Genomic DNA, 23,256 nt, shown 5'->3' on the forward strand with positions numbered 1-23,256 from the left:
TCTCGCATGGATAAGAGTTTTGAATATCTCATCGTGCTGCTCTCTCCGTCAAAAATAAATAAATAAATAAATCATATTTGACAAGTGACATTCAAAAACCGATATTTGATTGGTTTAGCAAAATAGTTTCAGGCCTAACATGTAAACATGTCAGCAGACATCAGATACTGATTTCAAAATTAGATTTTCATGTTCCACAAATTGTGTCATGTATAAGCGGTGATAAACAGACTATATGTAACAGTGCTCCACTTGTAAGAAAACTGGTGTGTGCACAAGTATTACTTCCCCTTTTTGTATCTTGGGCATAAGTGCGACAGTGTTGCCACCTTGGTGAGATTGCCACTTCACTTTACCAAGTAATAATATACTATGTTGGTCCACCTTTGGAATGCAATACAGCAGCGAGACTACATGACGTGGATTTGACAATTCTTGCTAGGTTTCTGAAGGTATGTGGCACTAGATGTCTATGCACAGGTCACGCAATTTTCGTAAATGACAGACTGGTGATTTGTTAGTGTGGAACTTACATCTGATAGTGTTCCAGATGTTCAATTGGGTTCAGACCAAGCGAATTTGATGGCCAGGACGTAGGTGTCAGTTCACTAATGTAGCATGATTATGGCATTCTGAGGCATATAGTTATCCTGCTGGATGATGCCATCTCCATCAGGAAAGAAATAAAGCATTAAGGTATGCAAATGGTTTGCAATAATGTTCACACAGTCCACAGCTGTTGAGGTGCATTTGATTACTACCAGAGGTCGGCTATGGTGAACATCCCTTACAGTATAGTGCTGTTCCCACTGCACTGTGTCCATGGCGTAGTGTGTGTTTCGAGTAACCATTCTCCAAGGTGAAAGGGTGTCCATAAACTACTGTCAGCCTTGTGTAACAAAAAACATGATTTATGCAACCAGGCAACATCTTTCCATTGATCCATGGTCCAATCTCAGTGATCCTGTGCTCACTGCCATCATAATTGATTATGCTAGTGGGTAAGCAAGGGAACACATAGTATTTGTCTGCTGCAGGCACCGACTTTCAACAGTGTACACTGAAAGGTGTGCTTCAAAACACTTGTGCCTGCACCAGCATTTTACTCTGGCATCAGATCTGCCACAGATCACCTACTATCTTGCTTGGACAGTGTGTACAATCCTCAGACCTCCACATTCTGTGATGAGGCTTTGAGTCCAACATCTAATTGCCCACTCATGGTTTCACTGTCCTTAAACCACTTTCCATAGATGGTCATAAGAATAGAATGAAAACTGCCAACCAGCTACACCATTTCAGAGATGCACATTCCCAGGAGCTGGGCCAAAACAATCTACTCTTTGGCAAAGTCGCGTATGTCAGTGGATTGCCCCAATCATCCCTGCTCCTCTTACATACTTTCTGTACTGCATAATTTACCGACAGCGACACTAGGCAACAGTCAATCTTGCAGTGGGCAGTGGTCAGTGGTCATAATATTTTGGCTCATCAATGTAGTTGTACTCTAGTGATAGGTGTATGCATGAGTAGAAGATGGGTTGAAGTGAACAGAAGTTTCAAAATCTTCATCTTTATTATTGGCACAGCATTGGTGCACTGCCTCAAATGTCACATTGCCTACAACCACAGTTAGGTAGCAAATTATTTCACTGTAAACTGAGTATAGACATTCCTTTAGTCCACCAACACCAAATCAAAGATAGCACCCGGTAGGGGGTACATTAGAAATGGCTCTGAGCACTATGGGACGTAACATCTGAGGTCATCAGTCCCCTAGAACTTAGAACTACTTAAACCTAACTAACCTAAGGACATACACATCCATGCCCAAGGCAGGATTTGAACCTGCGACCATAACAGTCGTGCGGTTCCAGACTGAAGCGCCTAGAACCGCTCGGCCACTGTGGCCGTCTAGCGTGGTACATTAGTTTGTACACTGCTGTACTAATTGGTAGCTAGTAATCTTTTATTTACTCATCCAGGGCTCATCTCACAATAATACAGGATTTGTCATAATACCCACTGGTTACTCCAGGACCCAGAACATGTATGTCCCGACATACTCCTTTCAGTCCATCTGAGTTTCCTCCTTCCCTGAGGAGCGAGATTTTGAATTCAGAGGATTGACAAGACATTAGTTATGCACTATAGACCTTGGCACATTTTCTTACAAGAATATTGCATTGTCATTATTTAGTACAATTAGACGGTGTTATAGTTTTCTCTTTTCGTCATTATTGTCTACTCTGAGTACTCTAAGTAATCTTTTATTGTATAATGTGCATTACTTATGTGCCTCCATAGCCAAGGTCGCTAACTGGTGCCTCTGGGATAGCACTTGACTCAGAGGTAAGCTGGTTCAAACCAGGGAAGAAATTTTCACTGCCAATATTTCTCCATCAAGGAGAAGAAAGGTGGTGGTGTAAAGTTTCCGATCACCAGTCTTTCCACCATTGTCTTGGATTAAATTCCAAACCTCCCTGCAGTGTCTCGTGAAGTGAAGCCATGTGACACTGTTCTATGTCTACGTCTATACTCTGTGAACCGTTGTGAAGTGCGTGTCAGAGGGTATGTTCCTTTGCCTCTGTCCATGCTGTAATTAATCTAATCTTATCCTCATGAGCCCTATGGGAGTGATATGTAGGAGGCTGTAGTATATTTCCAGAGTCATCATTTAAAGCCTGTTCTCAAATCTTCATTAGTAGACATTCTGGGAACAGTTTCTGTGTATCTGAAAGAATCTGCCAGTACAGTTCTTTCAACATCTCAGTGACACTCTCCCACATGTCAAACAAACCTATTACCATTCTTGCTGCCCTTCTCTGTATATGTTCAATAGCCTCTGCCAGTCCTATTTGGTACAGGCCACACACATACTTGAGCAGTATTCTAAGATGGGTTGCACAGTTGATTTGTAAGCAGTATCCTTCATAAACAGACTGCATTTCCCTAGTATTATACCAGTAAACCAAAGTCTGCCACTTGCTTTACCCATGACTGAGCCCATGTGGTCATTCAACTTCATGTCCCTACTAAGTCATTCATGCAAGTATCTCAGTTTACAGATTCCAGCTGTGACTCACTGATATTACATTCATAGGGTACCTTATTTTTGTGAAGCGCACAATTTTACATTTTCGAATATTTAATGCAAACTGCCAATCATTGAAATATTATCAAAATCTGTCTGAATACTTGCACAGCTTTGTTGAGACTGTATTTTGTTGTAGATAACTGCTTCATCTGTGAAAAGTCTGAGGTTACTATTAATATTGTCTGCAAGATCATTAATATACAACATTAACAGCAAGGGACCCAACACGCTTCCGAGCAGTACACTCAAAGTTACTTCTATATTTGTTGATGATTCTCCATCCAAGATAATGTGCTGTGTCCTCCCTACCAAGTAATCTTCAATCCAGTCACATATTTCATCTGATACCTCCTGTGATAGAAATTCTGATAAAAAGCATAGGTCTGCTGCAGAGTCAAATGCTTTTCAGAAATTGAGAAATACTACATCTACCATACTGCCTTGATCCATGGCTTTCTAGATGCCACGTGAGAAAAGTGTGAGTTGGGTTTCACATGATCTACGTTTGCGAAATCCTCGCCGGTTGGCATGGAGGAGGTCATTCTATTCGAGATACATCATTACATTGGAGCTCAGAATATATTCTAAGGTTCTGCAACAAATGGATGTCTAGGATATAGGATGGTACTTTTGTAGGCCACTTTTGTTACCCTTCTTGTAGACAGGTCTGTCCTATGCTTTCTTCCAACTACTTGGCACGATTTTTTGTTTGAGGGATCCACGATAGATTACAGTTAATGGAGGGGCTAACTTAGCAGTGAATTGAGTATAGAATCTAATAAGGATTCCATTGGACACTGGGGCTCTGTTTATTTTTAACAATTTCAACAGTTTCTCAACACTACTGCCACTAATATCTATTTCATTCATCTTTTCAGTGGTACAAGAATTAAGTTGGGGCAATACTGGGTTTTTCTTTGTAAAGAAATATTTGAAAACAGAGTTGAGCATTTTTGCTTTTGCTTTGCTACTCTCAGCTTAAGTTACAGTCTTGTCAGTGAGTGATGGGACATTAACTTTGGTGCCACTAACAGCCTTTAAATATGATGAAACTTTCTTTGGGTTTTGTCAAAGCTAATTTGACAATATTCTGTTACAGTAAGTTACTGAAGGTTTTACGCATTGCTCTCTTGCCTGACAAATGTGTTTCATTATGCATCTCTGTCTATAGCCATATGCTTTGTTTTATACTATTATGTAGTAGTTTCTGTTTCTGTAGAAATTCATCAGGTTACCTTCCATAAGGAACATGGGTGCACTCAGTGATCTGATTTATAAATGATAGAGCACAGCAGTCAATCATCCTTTTTTTGCAGGTTTCATTTGGCAAATCCAGATTTTGACTAGTGCCTAGCCATTATCAATGCACTATTTCGTAGTCTCAATGCATGTCAGTTCCCTGTTGTTTGGGTGTCTGTCACAGTTCTTTCTATATTCAGTAACTCCACACTTTTTCAATGGATTAATAAAATGTTTTAAGGGTCATCAATGGCTGATGAAATGAGAATTAGTGTGCCTTGCAACAGCAGAAGTGAAGAAATTACTGATACACATTTATGATAATAATTATTTTTTTCTGAGAATGTTCGCTTTCATAAGCTGTTGACATGATTTCCCCTTAGTTCCTTGTTTAATTAACCTCTCTCTCAGGATTTTGTCATTATCACAACAACGGTAGCATGTTAGTGAGGAGACATTATGTAAACTTCACTGTGTTGTGGCAGAATAAGCAAATTTTAATATGGCAACAGGAGAAATGTTAATGTTACTCCAAATTCACCACTGATGTTGCTTCTCAGAAAGTAAAGTAAGTTCAGTAAAATACATAACTCCTGTTGCAGTTTTAGTCGACTCTGGTAACCCAGTGTGTGTGTAATAATGAATAGTGGCTGAGGGATTTATTTCTATGCTCCAGTGAGAAATAAGAAAACAATTCACAGCACACAGTTCTTATCCCCATTTAAATGGTGTTGCTGAACTATTTCACCTAAAAGATCTTTTTGATATATTAAAGATATTATCTGTTTTGGCCTTGATGAGTAGTTACAGCAGCATATAAAAGGAATTAACTGTGCTTTAACAAATAGATCTATGCTCCTTTTTGGCTCCAGAATAGTACTTCTTGTTGAGGCAATGTATGTTGTAGCTTTGAAGCTGTTATCACTTCACCGACTTGCAGTATCATGCCAACTGCTTGTCAAGGGAAAAATAGATTGTCAGTATCTTGTATAAACTAAAAGATATTTGAGGTGAATAAGTTTAGTCCTTGCCTCATAAGACCAAAAATATGGTGTGCTGTTTGGTGTGAATTTTTTCATATTTCTCAGATCATTGAGGTGTAGAAAGTAAATACTTCGCCAAGTTTCAGTATCATGTTCTAACATTGCAGATTATTATGAGTTGTCATCTTGCCGTGGAGCTGGGAGGAGAGTTGATGTTTCGTTCTCACACTGACACAGCTGGTGCTGGCTACTGGGCTGAGCGAGCCAGATACTTACTAAGCACTGCGTGCAGTACATTACACATACACTCTGTGCATCTGAAGAAGTACTGTTAAATATTAATCGAACTTTTTCACACTTAGTATACCAAATTCTATGGGTAACGCAACCCTATTGTTAAAATTTCAAATCGATAACTTCAATACTTTCGGAGATATAATTCTTTACCTAAAACACCCAATACCTGTGCTGGCATTGATAAACTGAATAAGGAACTGTAATGTATACATCTATAGTGTCATTTGAAACTACAACCAGGAGGATAGGTTTCTATAATCTGATTTTCTGGAATTATGTTTGGTTTCATTACCACAAATTTCTGAAATAGTTAAAAGTACTTTGGAAAATTATTGTTTCATCGTGTTGTGGTGGTGTGAGTGTTTTGGGGAGAGTGGGAGAGTGAATGGAGGGCATACTTAAAGTGAGGATGTGGTATTTTATTGAAACTGTGTAAATGTATGTGAGAAGGTTGTTGTGCAATAGGAGAATTTGTGATGTATGTTTGAGTCGACATGATTTTGTAAAATCAGCCAGAAGGGGTGTTGAGTATTAAATTTATTAGTAATTTATTTTGTGGAAAATAATTGTATTTATTTTTTTCATTAAATTTTATTTAGTTTCAGCATTATGAGATTTGTAGTCTAAATTACTTGTGATAATTATATTGGCTGCCTCACATACTAGCTAGTAGGAATTTAGCATTTACCGCACATTCAAGTAGGGCTCTGTGCCTAAAGTCTGTGAGTCAGTAAAGTCGCTTGGGAGCAATCTTCTGGTAAACACCTATGTTAAACCATGCTGATCAAATTTATACCAAAATTAAGAAATTCGCACAGTTTGATTGGTTCTACGTGTCGTTGACGAAAAGCAAGTACAGTATCCAGTATTTTGGGAAAGTTTGAGCTTTGAGAGTAGTTGATTTTAGGAGATATTCACATGTGAACCTCACATGTCGTACATAAACTCCACGTGGCGCGTTTCCTAATGATTACGAGACATTATAGTGAGCACTTCTTTACTAACAGAGACGTCAGTAGAATTGCATAATGATGTTGGGATATTACATATGGGCTTGAAAGGTATTATCTGTGTTTTAATGACAATAAACCAACTTAAAGGAAATTTTAGACATTTTTTCAAATGAATCGTGCAAGTTTAACTAACTTTCAGCTACTGCTCATGGACTGGAGTTATGTGGCCTTTGTGTGGTAGATATGTAGTCGAATTTTCGTCAACACTGCATTTGTCAGCTAAACAAGTATCTACCATTGCAGCGTGAAGAGACAGACAACCTTAAACCTATCTAGGCATATGGACTGACTGTTTAATGGATAATGAGAGAATAACCCACCATGCCCCAAGCTGTGCATTATTAGAAACTTACTGGGTTACAGACTCCATTGAAATTGGAGTAGAAAGAGCTGTTTATTTTCATTAGACTTACTAACCTTTCTTTACATCCAGAGAAGTGTCGTCAGTGGTGAATTTTGAGTAACATCTACATTTTTCTTGTCACATTAAAATATACTTCTTGTGCAAAACACAGTGAGGTTTACACAGGAATCCCACTAATATGCTAATGCAGTTGCAATTGTGATGCAATCATGAAACAGTGGTTTAATAAAATAAGGAACTGAGGACAAATCAGGTGAACAGCTTATGAAAAACCGCATTCTCAGGATAAAAATAAGTATTTAATTTCTTCACTTGTGTTGTTACAAAGCCACAATAATTCTCATTCCACCAGCTATCGCTGTCCCTGTAAAAAATGGATTATTCCATTAATTATGATTTTGTGTTAATCGTATAGTGATTTGTGTGTGAGAAACCCATTTCAGTATCTCAAACAAGTTAGGAGATACAACAGATGTTATGAATATTTCATTACCACTGTACTTTTAAGAGTAGAAGTGAACCCGCTACTTAAAATCTATTTTCATGAGATTGGAGTTAGATATAGATTTCCTCCCACGTTTAAAGAAAAATTGAGCATGTTAGCTACATTTCATTTATAGCAGTGTATGACCTAACTGAAGACTGAAGCTACATGATAAAAAATAATCATTTTTTTTACAAATAGTTTCTTTAAAGTGGTGTAAGAAAGATTGCAGAACAGCCAGTGTGCTCATGCTACCAGTCCCTCTGTGGAGTGTATCAGCCATCTGTTGTGTCAAAGTGGCCAAACAATGTTTCGTTCATTCTGGCTTGCTGGTGGGCTGGTCCACTACAGTCAGTGCTGCCACCCAGCAGTCTCTGTTGCTGTCTTATTAGATATGCCTCATGATGGTCTCCATGATGTGGGTAATCTGTTTGCTTTTGAATGGGTGACCTGAAACTGATGATGATGATGATGATGATGATGATGATGATGATGATGATGATGATGATAACACAAACACTCAGTCCCTGGGTAGAGAGAATCCCCAACCCAGCCAGGAATCGAACCCAGGACACCGTGATCCAGAGGCAGCAACGCTAGCCCCTAGAACATGAGCTGCAAACCCTTAAACTGATGCTGAATCATTTTGATACTCAAGTAGCAGTTTTAACCAGAAATGTTCACTGTTTTCACTCTCAACGTTTGTAGTGTCATGGTGGCCAAATGTCTTTTTTACTTTATCTTATATTATTTAATGTAGATCACTGTTCAAGTGAATTTACATATAATAATGTTGAAGTTATTAAGAACATTTGGATGAGGAAGAAATACTGTAGTGAGTGGTGTATTTTACTTTGACACTCACTATTTCCATCATAGTGTGTCATAGATTTGTCATATTGAAAGAGCTACAGTCATTGTTGCAAATCTCAGCAGCCAACATTTTTAGTACATAGTTGTTTGTGTGTATGATTCCACAGCTGCTGCAAATGTCGTGAGGGAAGTTAGTGTCCTGTGTAGGCTGTTTTTATACTGGAAATAAATATGTTATTTCATGCTTTTACGCTATTAGCTAACTCTCTCTCTCTCTCTCTCTCTCTCTCTCTCTCTCTCTCTCTCTCCACCCCCTTTCTCCTCCAAGTATTTTCAAGCTACCTGGTAGTGAAGCAAACCACAAAAGTTACAGCAGCCTCAAGAATAGAGTAATGAAGTCAGAAACATACATAAAAACTATTTATACACCTCTGCCACAGTGAAAAACAGTAGTCACGTATCATATCTTCCACACATTAGTGTGCAGGAAGCTCCATCTAATGCTCTCTCTAATGAAGACTACTAATGAAAATTGTGGTAATGTGTACAACCTGCATGTGCATCTCTATTTAGCAAAATTCACATAAAAATGTAAAAATATAGCTTATGAGATATGAATTTTGGTATGTAAAATGATAAACTGCAATCCTTATGCGGGTCTTTGTCACTGTGCCATTGTAAACCACACTAAAATCTGTTAGATCACATTTCAAATAAAACTAAACATAATATGGTCAATGACAAAAATCAAATGACATACATTTGAATGAATTTTAATGCATGGTTGTATCATCAGAGATATAAAAATAGCTTAAACAGTGGAAATACACATTTGGTCAAAGGCATTACTAAAAGTTATTTGAAACAAGCTAATATTGGGAACACATGAAGCTTTGAAGCATCCAAAAAATTGTATGATTTAGACGAGGATTGTGCAAGCCTTTATTGCATTTTTTAGGGTGCAAAGAGCTAGTCAAAACACCATCAAAACATGGCCCAGTCACAAAATTGCTACAGTACATACGTGGGACAAGGGACTGCGTTCTCAAAGTCTTCTACCGTCTCAGTAAGTGATGGCATGCAGTCCTCCCTCAGCCGTTGGGACCATTTCATATGACCGTTGCATGTTACCTTGCAAAATGGGATATCTTAAAACAATAATACAAATAATAAACAAAACATTGAAGCATGGATATAGGTATGGTCACAGTATAATGAAATAAAATTGTCTCAGATATCTGGGAATTGTCTACTAATTTCGGCAGGAGATCATTACAAATGGTGATAATTACATCTTAGGAAGGTCCATTATAAAAGAGGTACATCATATACATTTACAGATAGGGAGATGCATTCCAAGTGAGATGGAAGAACAACATAATATTATTGCTGTTTCAAAGTTGTATAAAAATTGTCTAAAAACCACCTGTTTTTCAATTCTGTTGATTTAAAATCTTTTCTGTGTGTTTATTAAAATTGCTATAAGTCTCGGTCTCTTCTAAAGTATTCATGAGACATCCTTTGCGTACCTTATGTGATAGATCCACAGTAGCATCAGTATCTTTAGTGACATAGCTCTTACTATGCAGGTGAGACTTTTGATGAAGTGTTGCTGTTGCTAGAAGAATATGTTCCCTCAATTTTGTATTAAATCATCTCTCTGATTTAGAAATTATCACATGTGTCACAGCTGATTTTGTAAATACCAACTCGGTAATTTTCTTTTTAGCACGCCTGATTGTCTTGCCTAAAGAGATGAGGGTTCAGAAACTGACGTGCACGCCCATATTACTGAGCAAACGAGCTATTTTGTAAGATATTTTGTTGTAGTATGGAAGTACAGCATATCTTGGTATTTCTTTACTCTTTTCCATTTGTGAATGTATCTTATAGTGACCATGTTTCTTCATTGTGACCAACTGATCAATATATTGCTTTCATACCCATTCGTAACAGTGACTTATTTCAATATAACACTCTTCCTGTCTGATGGACATTTTCAGGGCTCTAACTTTCTTATGTAATTCTGGCTGTGACTGACAGTGTCTGTTGTTTGTTTTCAATAAACACTGAAATAGTGGCTACTATTAATGTTGGTGAGGGTCAGGTCAATGAAGGTAACACTACGATGCTGCTCTATTTCCACTGTAAATTTCATCTTAGGATGCAAACTATTCAGTTGAGCCACCATTGTATTGATTTCATGTGTGCCCCAGTTGAATAAGACAAGTGTGTTGTCTACATATCTTTTGTAGTAAATTATCTTTTCGCCTATGCATGTGTATTCATTAAAAAATTTGTTCTTAGTGTGTGTTACAAAAATATCCACTAATGTGCCAGCTATACAGTTACCCATGTCAACACCTTCATGTTGAGAGTACACCTCATTGAAAAAAAAAAAAGCAGTTAAATGATAAGATTAACTGACCTAATCCTACAGTTTCATCTATCTCTGCCATGATAACCTTTCTGTAAGGAAGTTGGCTCTGAGCACTATGGGAATTCTTCTGTAAGGAAGTAGATTATCTTTTATAATATTAATTGTTTCTGGCACATTGTAATATAAGTTTAAAATATCAAATGAGACAAATTTTGCTCCACTATTTTTATTTCATTCACCGTGTTCACAACATTTTTAACTGAGTAATTTGTTTCAAAAGCGTACTCATTTTTATTATATTCGATTTTTTACTAATTAGATATGCAGGACTGTTAATGCAGTTTGCTTGTGAATTTATGATTGAGGATGGGAATTCTGGGATTGATTACTACACAAACCCTAACCTATTGTGCTGAGAATATCATTCCACAGTTTTTTAGGGTGTTTTTTAACCATTGCACTAAATTTATTTGTCAAATCTTTCTCAAGATTTATAACATTATTATTATCAAAAGCTTGTACTGTGGTACTACGTTATTCTTAATACCACACTACTTTGTTTATGTAATCTCTATTATGTTTGGTATTCCTGTCATGTTTTAGCTGCTCTTCAGTTAAGATAGCGATTTTGCTTGTAATTCTATTTTTTTGGTAAATTTGCAGGCGAGTCTTGTCAAGTGCTACTTTTGTGTTAGCTGTTAAGTGGTTGATCACACTGTCTTTAAATGTGGGCTCTACATTAAATTTAAGGCCTTTCTTGAGTAGGTTGAGCTTAGGTTAAGCTCAGATTGAGAAAATATTATGTTTGGTAGGTTTTCTCCTTTTTTACTAAATTTAAGTTGGAAACATTATTTTCTCATCCTTAATGTCACTAACTTGTATACATTTAATGGTATAGAGATCATCTAACTTCCTCTTGTGCCTAGAACTGACCTCTTTGTTTACCAGGTGTACAAAGTATTGGCTCCATTATTTGTACACGTGTCAACTTGTGTGTCTGTCAGAGATGTACTCAACACCATATGAGCTAAATACAAATCACAATGTAATCAGTTTTAAATTTAAATTAATAATGAATCTCCTCTTTAAACCACTTAACATCACAGTACATTTTTATGCATTTTACTGTAACACACAAAACCAAGGAAAGAGGTTAAGTGCAGCATGGTGTGTGCATTGTTCACTTGAAACTGTGTAACTCTGCACAACAATGAACAGGTTTTGCACTGTGTTGGTATATCAAAGGAAATTTTTTGTTTTGTTCATGTGTGCTCTGGACGGCTCTTCTAGTTTTCCAACTTTATTGATGCTCATTGGAACATTGCTGCGCAACAATTAACACTCTGCTCCATTCTGTGTAGTTGTGTCCTGGCCTGCATCGTGTGTCTGTGCTCCGCGCTACGCAGTAACTGCAGTGTAATTAGGAACAAGCTTGTCTTTCAAACACATCTTATTAAAATGAATGTTCTCTATACGCTGAAATATTTTAACTTTTTTTCAGTGGTATTTGAGCTCCGTACCAAATACCTTGCTAGGTAAGGCATGCTTAGTGTTTTGTATACGTGTGTCCAGAGCCGCTGCTAATTTCGTGAATTAAGTCACTGCCCTGCGTAGGCTGTTTTTATTTTGTAAAGAAAACACTTTATTTCGTGCTTTTGTGCTATTGGCCAGGGACATTCAAGAAGTAATGCAATACATTTTTTCTCAGCCAATTTCAGTTGAAGAAATGCAGAATTTTTTGTGTGGCAGTGTGAAATAGTCAGCTCATATAGTTTCATAAAATTTCGATAGATAGTGGTGTTACATGTAGTCTGCAAAATGTTGGCTGTAATGGAGGTGTGCTCCGAGCAAAGGGTGGTCATTCAATTTCTTTAGTTGGAAAACAAGAACATTGCAGATCTTCAGAGGCTCATAGAATGTCTAGAGAGATCTGGCAGTGAACAGAAGCACAGTGAGTTGTTGGGCAAGGTGTCAGTCATCATTGCAACAAGGTTGCATAAACCTTTCTGATCTCTGGCATTCCGGTGGCCACACACAGCTCTGACTCCTGTAATGCCGAATGTGTGGACACTCTCATTCGAGGTGGTCGATGAATCACAAGCAAACACCTCACTGCACAACTGGACATCTCTGTTGGTATTACTGCCACACTTGTCCACCAGTTGGGGTATGCAAAGGCGTGTGCCCACTGGGTTCCTCTCCACCTAACAGAGGACCGTAAAGAAGAACAAAGGCCTGTCTCTGTGGAATTTCTTGCACATTCTGATTGTGATTATTTTTTTTGTCAAATATCCTCACGGGCAATGAAATATGAGTTCACCACTTCGAAACAGGACCAAAAAAGCAATCCATGGAGCGGCGCCACACCCCATTTTATTCAAGAAAAAGTTTACAATCACGCCCTCAGCTGGTAAGGTCATGGTGACGGTCTTCTGGGACTCTGAAGGATTATTGTGATTTACGTCTTTCATCATGGTGCAGCGGTCCGCTCTGAAGCATATTGTGCTACCTTCAGGAAACGGAAGAAATGATTTTGGCATGTTCATTGCCACAATAATGTAAACAAACTGCTCCTCCGTGTGGTAACACAAAATTGCACACCCGAGAGGAACTCGCAAAACTTCATTGGACTGTTCTTCCTCATCTGCCCTACAGCTGTGATCTTACGCCTTCCGACTTCCTTGTGTTTGGGACAATGAAGGATGCAGTCTGCAGGAAGAAGTATGTGGATGATATGGAGGGTATTAATGCAGCAAAACATTGGCTCCTACATTAACAAGTGGAGGGCTACCCCGTGGCCATGCAGGCCCTCCCAATAAGGTGGTGTAAGGCCATCGCATTGAACGAAGATTGTATTGAAAAATAGGGTTTTGTAGTCAGAAGAGTGGAGAATAATATAGTGTATTGGAATCCTGAATAGAACTAACCTGCTAAAAGTGTTTCACTGGTTATTGAACGCCCCTTGTAGTTCAGACAAATGCCTTTGACCAAGTGTTTGTCTTTTGTTTAAGCTATTTTTATACCTATGGTGACACAATTGTGCCAGTAAAATTCGATATGAATGTCTTTTGAGCTTTGGATTTTGAACATGTCATGTGCAATTTTATTTGAAATGTGAGCTAACGGATTTCAGTGTAGTTTACACTGACATAGTGACAAATACCTGCATAAGGTTTGCATTTTTCATTTTACATGTGGAATTCATATCTGTGAAAGTAAGTTGTAACTTAATTTCACAGTAATACCAAATATAATGCATATTTTTTATGTGAATTGTGCTAGCTAGTGATGTATGAGCAAGCTGAGCCCATTACCATGTTTATTAGTAACCTTTATGATATGATATGTGACTACAATTTTTCACTGTGACGGGAGTGTGTAAGTAGTTCTATGTATATCGTGGACTTAATTTTTCTATTCTTGAAGGTGCTGTAACTTTCGTCATTTGTTTCACTACCAGGTATGTTACAAAAGGTTAATCCTTGCTCTTCCCGTGCAATCAGTTTTCATCATTATCCTTCATATATGATGAGTTATAGCAGTTAATAGTTGACTGTTATGATCATTAGTGATGACACATTTTAATTGTCCTAACTGATAACTGGCATTTAAAAATTTCATCTGTTAAATTCTTTCTGGAGACAATATACTTAACTGAGACTTCAAGCGGCAGAGAAACTCTTTCATTATTATTTGTACTGTCAGCTGTTACTATCAAAGAAAATCTCTGGAGTGGAGAAGTAAGTTGGGTCTTTGAGAGTTACACACGTTAAGAGTGTATAACATTTTTGGTTTATTTGCAGGTGTTCAGGTGCCTAGAATTAGCCGTGATGACACTTCCAACATGGATATGGATATGGAAGATATTGATGGTAAAGCAAACAGTTCTGCAGACTCATCATCCAGGTAGACATCTAATTTTGCTGTGCATCTGCCCCCCCCCCCCCCCCATCTCTCTCTCTCTCTCTCTCTCTCTCTCTCTCTCTCTCTCTCTCTCTCTCTCTCACACACACACACACACACACACACACACACACACACACGTCTCTTTAAGCTTGTCCCTTAAATTAAAAGTTTTATGCTTTTAGGCTAGACTGTTACAATTTACTGTTGAGATCATAAGGATATTTTTATTTTAGCCACAAGCAGTTTACACCTCATCTACTGACACCCTTTGTAGGAGACATACATGCAAAGAAACTATCATAAATAGTTTGGATTTTTTAGTCTGATATAATTTTCCAGTTAGCATGAAGAATTCTGGAGTTTGTAGTATTCAAGCAATACTGTTAAGTCTATTTTATTTAAGCTCCAAACTATCATCAGGTATTGCCTGTGGTGCCCAAAAGACTATATACAGGGTCAGGGGAAACATTTCATGGTCTAAAACTGTGTGTCTTAAGTGAAAAATGCACTTCGTTTCCGACACAACCCCCTTTGAGGTAAGTGTGTATTGTCCAACCAATTTTTTCTCATCGTGAACACATTCATTGATATGTGATTTTGGAAGGTGTGCTGAATACCCATTCATGACTGCCATAACTTCTTCATTTGATTCAAAACAGCTTTCTGGATACAAATTTCATTTTATGTATCATTAGCTGGGAGTTGGAGATTGTCAAAACCTGGTTAATAAGGTGGGTGGTCCAGCAATTTGAACATCAGTTTGCTTAATTTTACCATTGCCAAAACAATTGTGGTTGCATATTTTCATCAAATTATTCCAGAAAACGTGCTTAGTATATTCCTCTCACTTTTTCAACCATCATAAAGTAATCAGTAAGAGTCACAGAAATCAAAGGCTATAATCTTCTTGGCAGATCAACATTGGTGCAGGGGCACAACATCCACACACAATTTTGGTTGCTGTTTTGTTTCTAATATTAAGTAATTAATCTAAATGTTATCTACAGTAGCACATTGGTACATACTGTCAGTTGAATTATTTTAAAGCCTAACGTTGCTGTGAAATTCTTTTCGCATTTGTTTTGGGTCAGCATTCAGCAAACACAACATCCAACTTACTGAAAGCTATCAATTCTTCATGTAAAATAAATCATACTCATTGTTTTAACATAGCTTTGCTGTAATGTTTTTCATATATCTATAGTCACAAATTGTTCAATACCATATTGTGCCCCGTTTTAATGATTTCACATGTGGTGGTATTTTTGGGTTGTCTTCCATGCACATCATTTTCTGAGCAGTAAGGCCACATTTGATTTCAGTGGTCATTTCTTATATGTTCCCAGTAAAGGTGTAGATTCCTAAAAAATACTCACAGACTGTGGATAAAATTGCATTAGTGATAAATTACACGGAGCGAATCATTTTTTAGTGGCCTGCTGTTCCAGTTTATTTTTTGCACAAAATAGACTGTACACACAAAAATTACAAATAAATCTATTCCATCAATCAAGTTGACATGTTACTGCAAAATGTGCCAACGTAGCAAAATTTTTTCCGTAGAACTTCACATCTTCCACTCCATCTCCACTTGGGAGACAATGGGGAGGGGGCGAGAGCTGGGAGGGGAGGAGAGGGGCCAGAGAGGAGGATAGGGGAGGGGAGGCAAAGAGGAGGTGGTGCAGTGAGGGGGAGGTGATGTGAAGCCCTCCTGGCTCTGGCCCCTCCCATCCCTCCCCCTCCTCCCAGCCCTCCCCCTTCCCCGCCCTCCCCCATCAAAGCTTTCTCCAACCCTCCCCCTCCTGCCCATCCCCGTCCCGTCATGGCTCGCCCCGCCCTTGCCCCTCCCAGCTCTCCAGCCCCCTCCCCAGCCCCCCTCCCCCTCCCGGTTCTCTACCCTCCCGGTTCTCTACCGTCCCGCCTCCCTCCCCCTCCCGGTTCTCTACCCTCCCGGTTCTCTACCCTCCCGGTTCTCTACCCTCCCGGTTCTCTACCGTCCCGCCTCTCTCCCCCTCCTGCCTCTCTCCCCCTCCTGCCTCTCTCCCCCTCCTGCCTCTCTCCCCCTCCTGCCTCTCTCCCCCTCCTGCCTCTCTCCCCCTCCTGCCTCTCTCCCCCTCCTGCCTCTCTCCCCCTCCTGCCTCTCTCCCCCTCCTGCCTCTCTCCCCCTCCTGCCTCTCTCCCCCTCCTGCCTCTCTCCCCCTCCTGCCTCTCTCCCCCTCCCGCCTCTCTCCCCCTCCCGCCTCTCTCCCCCTCCCGCCTCTCTCCCCCTCCCGCCTCTCTCCCCTCCCGCCTCTCTCCCCCTCCCGCCTCTCTCCCCCTCCCGCCTCTCTCCCCCTCCCGCCTCTCTCCCCCTCCCGCCTCTCTCCCCCTCCCGCCTCTCTCCCCCTCCCGCCTCTCTCCCCCTCCCGCCTCTCTCCCCCTCCCGCCTCCCTCCCCTCCCGCCTCCCTCCCCTCCCGCCTCCCTCCCCTACCGCCTCCCTCCCCTCCCGCCTCCCTCCCCTCCCGCCTCCCTCCCCTCCCGCCTCCCTCCCCCTCCCGCCCCCGCCTCCCTCCCCCTCCCGCCTCCCTCCCCCTCCCGCCTCCCTCCCGCCCCCCTCCGGCCTCCCGCCCCCTCCCACCCCCTCCCGCCTCCCTCCCGCCCCCCTCCCGCCTCCCTCCCCCTCCCGCCTCCCTCCCCCTCCAGCCTCCCTCCCCCTCCCGCCTCCCTCCCCCTCCCGCCTCCCTCCCCCTCCCGCCTCCCTCCCCCTCCCGCCTCCCTCCCCCTCCCGCCTCCCTCCCCCTCCCTCCTCCCTCCCCCTCCCTCCTCCCTCCCACTCCCGCCTCCCTCCCCCTCCCGCCTCCCTCCCCCTCCCGCCTCTCCCCCCCTCCCGCCTCTCCCCCGTACCCTCTCCCCCCTTACCCTCTCCCCCCTCCCTCTGCCCCCTTACCCTCTCCCCCCTCCCTCTGCCCCCTTACCCTCTCCCCCCTCCCTCTGCCCCCCTTACCCTCTCGCACCTCCCTCTGCCCCCCTCCATCTGCCCCCTTACCCTCTCGCACCTCCCTATGCACCCTTACCCTCTCGCACCTCCCTCTGCCCCCCCTTACCCTCTCGCACCTCCCTCTGCCCCCCTTACCCTCTCGCACCTCCCTCTGCCCCCCTTACCCTCTCGCACCTCCCTCTGCCCCCCTTACCCTCTACTCCCTCCCTCTGCCCCCTTCCTCCTCGCCTCTCTCCCCCTCCCCATTTTCCCCTGCTGCCCACACTGTTTTGAATTTTTATTTACAGGAAACATTGACTATGAGACACTCTTTTCATCAATGTGGTGTGGAAACCTTTGTAATTCTTTTGATGTATTCATTTTATCAATTTGACAACTCTCCAACAATTTTATGTTTTACTATACACCCTTTTTTTCAGGGTTGCTGGTCAAATTCTTGCAGGTGTTGGCCATGGAATGTCACCATTTTCGGCACCTCCGCCAAATCACATGGGCCCATTGTCACACCACCAGAACTCTGGTCAACATCTTGGTGATCATAATAGTCGTCAGAATAATTCAGTGCTTGTAAATGAGTTGGATTCCCTGAAAGAGGGCAGTGGGGATTATCCAGGACAGGTTCGCGGCAGAGAAAGGAACCGTGACAGAGACAGAGATAGGGAAAGAGATATAAGGGACCGTGAACGTGATCGAGATCGTGATAGAGACAGAGGTCGTGACAGAAATCGTGATCGTGATAGGGATCGTGATCGTGAACGTGACAGGGATCGAGATCGTGGCAGTAGATGGAGTGACAGAGATAGGGATAGAAGAGATCGTGACCGTGATCGTGATAGGGATCGAGACAGGCCAGATAGGAAAGATCCGTCAGCTCCTGATACACCTTCTACACCATGGTCAGAAAGAGGAGAGAAACCAAGTCTTCTGGAACGCCTAAGGAGCCTAGCAAATGATGGAATTGCAACTTCTAACAAAGAGGAAGCCAGGTAAAGCAAAATTTTAATTGATGCCCCTTAATTTCAAGTATGTAGCAGTCATGGAGGAGGTAGGTGAGCTAAACTAGTTCAGATTTATTTGACTATGAATATGATAGGATAGTTCTCCATATTATCCCATTTATTTTACTTTCTTGAAATAATTGCATCTCTTTAATCTGCTGAACACATTCATTGTTTCACACTGGTAAGCAACCCTCCTTCATACAAAATTTTCACTTCTGAAAATGCAAGCAGTCACACAGGGAAAGATCAAGGAAGGGACCACAGAATCTTGCAGCATACTGAGTCAGTATGAATTTTAACCAATGTGTTGGAACACCATTGTGACTAAAGATCCAACTCTTGGCTGTTAGTTGGATGGTGTTTAGGCATCTGCAACTCAAGGCAGGCATTGTCCTGCACACCACTTTCTAACAACTTTAATTATTGTTATAATAATAATAATGATAATATAAATAATGTATTATAATAATTGTTGTTGTTGTTAGCACTACATCTCTTTGACATAGCATTTTATCTTCATTAGTTTCCCTTCAAGAACCAGTGAAGGTGGTTGTCATTGAACCATTGGCATATGGTGGAACAATGAAGACAGTTATCTGCAAACACAGGAAATATTTCCTCTAAGCATTGAACAGCTGTCAGTCTGTTGCAAATTGTGAAACTACTTATTTATCTTCTTTCTTCTTCTGTAATGTTACTCCATCTTAACCAATAATAGCTGTGGAAAAACTGCCTGGAGAAGGTAAAGCTTCTGGCTGCAGTGCATTTATGGATGGCCCAAACAGAAACAAAAAGTTCCTTCTACCTTGTTAATCTCAAGTCATATTGCAAAACTTTTCCTTGATGTACTTCTGTGTAACAGTAAAATACTGTAAATTGCAATGTTTTTGATGTGAACGATTTTTCATTTTCATGTAAACAATGACTGACTAGATCATACTTCCTCTGCCAGGCATGGTTTCAACATAAGAGAGGGTAAAGCAACACAAGAAAGAACATCTGCTGAAAGAGAACGGCCTAAGGATCGTGAGAGGGACCGTAATCGTGGTCGGGACCGCGATAGAGAAAAGGAGCGTGAACCAGATCGTGAACGCAGTCGAGACAGGGAACGTGATCGGGATCGAGACCGTGAACGTGATCTTGACCGGGATCGAGAAAGAGATGGTGAGTAGTCTAATAATATGCTGTTGACTTCTCATGAATTGTTGTGACAATGCTATGTGACTAGTTCTATAGGTCAGCTTGCTTTTTAACAGTGTATGTAATCTAATGCCTATCCGTCATATCATAGACTACTTTATTTTTCTGTTGTCTCCACTCATCTTCGTCTTTAACTGGTCTGAATATCCTTGTTATAACCCTTGTATTGAAGAAAGCAAGTGTTGTTCTACATACTTATCTTTCTACATATGAGCTGTAGGTCACAATGGGTTGACGATGATGTCTTATCTATCTTTATCTTGTTGTATGTGCCAGGACTTAGAAATCCTGGGGAAGGGTGTTCGACAGTGCCCCGTTGGATAAGGGTGCACATCAGCTCACTCATGGGCAGACACGGGCACTGTATTCTAACTACCAGGTGGCCCAGTTGCACATTTTGCAGCATGCTACATGATTCATTCTGTCACATTTTTCAGCTCATCTTTGTCTTGACATATTCCTACATTATAATTTACATACATTCACCACATACGGGGCATGTTCAATTCTGAACCACTGCATTCCTTATATCCCACTGCAGCTTTAGATTGGGGAAAAAGGAAGCAGCAGCTTTGTGTCACCCTCTCTGAGCTGTATTTCATTTAAAGTGTCTGACACATTTCCATCACACTGCAAACCATTGTATGCACATTCTTGTTAGATTGACCAGATTTTTGTGTCATTAAACACTCTTGCAGTATTATTTAGTCTCCCTATGTGAATTCTGTTTTGTTCCTTTTTAAAGTCTATGTATAGGGTGAAAAGTTCATGTTACGCTCATAGTACTTTTCCCATAGGTGTCTCAGAGTGAATACATTGCCCTTAGTTGTATATGTAGACAACATTTTGTATACTATGTTACGTAGGGAATGCCTTGGTAGTTGTAGCAGTTTGTCTTTTGGCCTTTTTTGGAGAATGTGTATTTCAGAGTTATTTCTATTATTCAGACATTTCCTCCTTTGTTTCATATCTTATGAATGAGATGCAATATTTCACTATGGATCACAAATTTCTTTTCTTTCAGCATTTCTGCCACAATTTCATGTTCTCCAGATGTCATGTTGTTCTTTAACATGGTGATTCTCTTCTTCAGTTTTTCTGTATTGACAGCTGGTGTCTCATCTCCCATCTCACCTTCCATTTTCTCAGTATGTTATATTGATTGTAGTGGAGCTTAATTTAAGTGGTGAAGTGTTGTCTTTAAAACTTTGTCTTTACTGGCCACTAAGCAACTACTCCTACCTAGAATAAAAGTGGCTCTCATTTCAGTTCTTCTTCTTGAGTTTTTGATTGCTTAGAAGCGCTGCCTCAATTTGTCACCGACTTACGTTTTCTGATCGTATTAATCTTCGTTTCCCCCTCTGGCGTCCCAGAAAAATTCTTTTCTCCTGTCAATGGTTGCATTGGCTAGTCATTCAACTCTCTTCCTTCTGAATCAGTTGTGTGTTGACATCTACATCTATGTAGATACTCTGCAAGCCACTGTACAGTGCATGGTGGAGGGTACCCTGTCCCACTACTTTTGATTTAATTTCCTGTTCCGTTCACAGAGCAAGAGAAAAACTGCTGTCTACATGCCTCCATGTGAGCCTTAATTTTCCATATCTTATCTTGGTGGTCCTTACGCAAAGTGTATGTTGGCAGCAGTAGAATTATTTGGCAGTCAGCATCAAATGCTGATTCCCTAAATTTTCTCACTAGTGTTTCTTGAAAAGTGTGTTGCCTTCCCTCGAGAGATTCCCATTTGAGTTCCTGAAGCATCTCCATAACACTTGTATCTGTGTTCAAACCTACTGGTAACCAATCTAGCAGGCCACCTCTGAATTCCTTCAATCTGACCTGGTACGGGTCCCAAACACTAGAGCTGTATTCAAGAATAGGTCGCACCAGTGCCCTTTTTGCAGTCTCCTTTACAGGTGAACCTGTCTTTCCTAAAAAAATTTCCCAATAAACTGCTGTTGACCATTCAATTCTGTACCACAGTTCTCTCATGCACCTTCCATCTCATATCGCTTTGCAACATTACACCCAGATATTTGAACAATTTGACTTGCTTTTAATTAATTTTTCTTCTGTTGTGTCCAGTAATTGCCTTCACTGTCTTTGTCATCAAATACCTTATTCAGCATCTTCACCCTCTGGTTGATTTCTTTCTTCTAGGTTATCAAACTGATTCCTAATTTACAATTTGTAACCAAGCCTTACTTTATTGTGGTTCAGTTTCTTTCTTTTAATACCAGATAGTCTATTGCTGTTTCTCCTGTACTTGGTTTTCAATTCAATATCCAGCTTGCAAATGACCAGGATGTTTAAGACTTCGGACTCTTTAACAGCTATTAATGTCTACAATGGCTACCTGATTTATGGTTTTGCCACGTGGTGAGGCTAAATTCATATATATATATCTGTTTGTGTGGGAACATGGTTGATTTTACATAAACACCCCCAAAACTTGTGTTAAGTTAAAAAGCTGTGTTCGTTCGTGTTCACCCATGAATGTCGTGTAGGTACCTGTTGAAGGAGCTAGGCATTTTAACTATGCCATCAGAGTACATATTTCCGCTAATGAGATTCGTCGTAAATAATCCCTTGCGGTTTGAGAGGAATAGGAACATACACACAGTACTAGACGGAAAAATATCCTTTATTATTAAAGTTGTCAGTGTCTCAAAAAGGAAAATTATTTATCCTGGACAACTCGTCCTATACCACTGGCAAATTTCTACTTTAAAAATGCAGCTTGTTTTCAAGCATGAGTAGGAATAAAATGATAAATATGATCATTCATGTTAATACTAATCACGTATACATATCCCACAAACTGACTCATTCCACATCATTTCCATAAAATAATCATTCAAATGACCTACAGAACATATAAGTACAGAAACCACGATTTAGCACACACACACACACACACACACACACACACACACACACACACCAATGAAGGTGAAGGCAATTACCACCACAATTCAAGTTCCATAATAGTGATAATGTAACTTCTGTGAACACTGCTTGTATGTTGTGATGAGTTAACTTGTTCCATAGGTGTTTGAATTACTCAAAATGGATGTGAGGATGTGCTTTCTGAAAACTATGTGACTAATTTTGTTCCACTCTCTTGTACAATGTGAGCTTGTACTTCAAACCTAATTCTCTCTTCAGCAATGACATCTTTAACAGTAACCTTGCCTCTTTGTTTCATAGCCATCAGAGTTATGATTTTGATAATCCTATGGAACTGTAAGTAAGAGTAAGTGACAAAACCACAAAATTCTGTATTTTATGATTGCCAGGGCATATACAATGATATGTAGATTATTTTATGTACTATGATAACTAAATGTGAGCTGTGTGTTACCTGCAAATGACTTCTCATATCATCAGTAACGTGAAACTTTGTAACTACAGTGAGTTTTCTTCCATTCATGGCTTCTATTATTAGAGAACTTATACAGGGTGTCCCAGGAGGAATGGTCAATATTCAGGGATATGACA

The 23,256-nt window shown here is 40.4% G+C and overlaps 1 protein-coding gene across 9 annotated transcripts in view; it reads left to right on the plus strand.

Moving 5' to 3' along the window:
• The window catches only part of LOC126299535 (SR-related and CTD-associated factor 4), a 197,143-nt gene that overhangs the window by 133,296 nt on the left and 40,591 nt on the right, over positions 1 to 23,256 (plus strand). For all 9 annotated transcript variants that reach the window (XM_049991518.1, XM_049991519.1, XM_049991516.1 and 6 more), the window contains exons 16-18: positions 14,474 to 14,576; positions 17,974 to 18,540; positions 19,508 to 19,719. In XM_049991518.1, the coding sequence (XP_049847475.1) occupies positions 14,474 to 14,576; positions 17,974 to 18,540; positions 19,508 to 19,719 (882 nt within the window). The remainder of the gene's footprint in view (positions 1 to 14,473; positions 14,577 to 17,973; positions 18,541 to 19,507; positions 19,720 to 23,256) is intronic.

Source organism: Schistocerca gregaria, chromosome X, assembly GCF_023897955.1.
Source record: "Schistocerca gregaria isolate iqSchGreg1 chromosome X, iqSchGreg1.2, whole genome shotgun sequence".
NCBI lineage: Eukaryota > Metazoa > Arthropoda > Insecta > Orthoptera > Acrididae > Schistocerca > Schistocerca gregaria.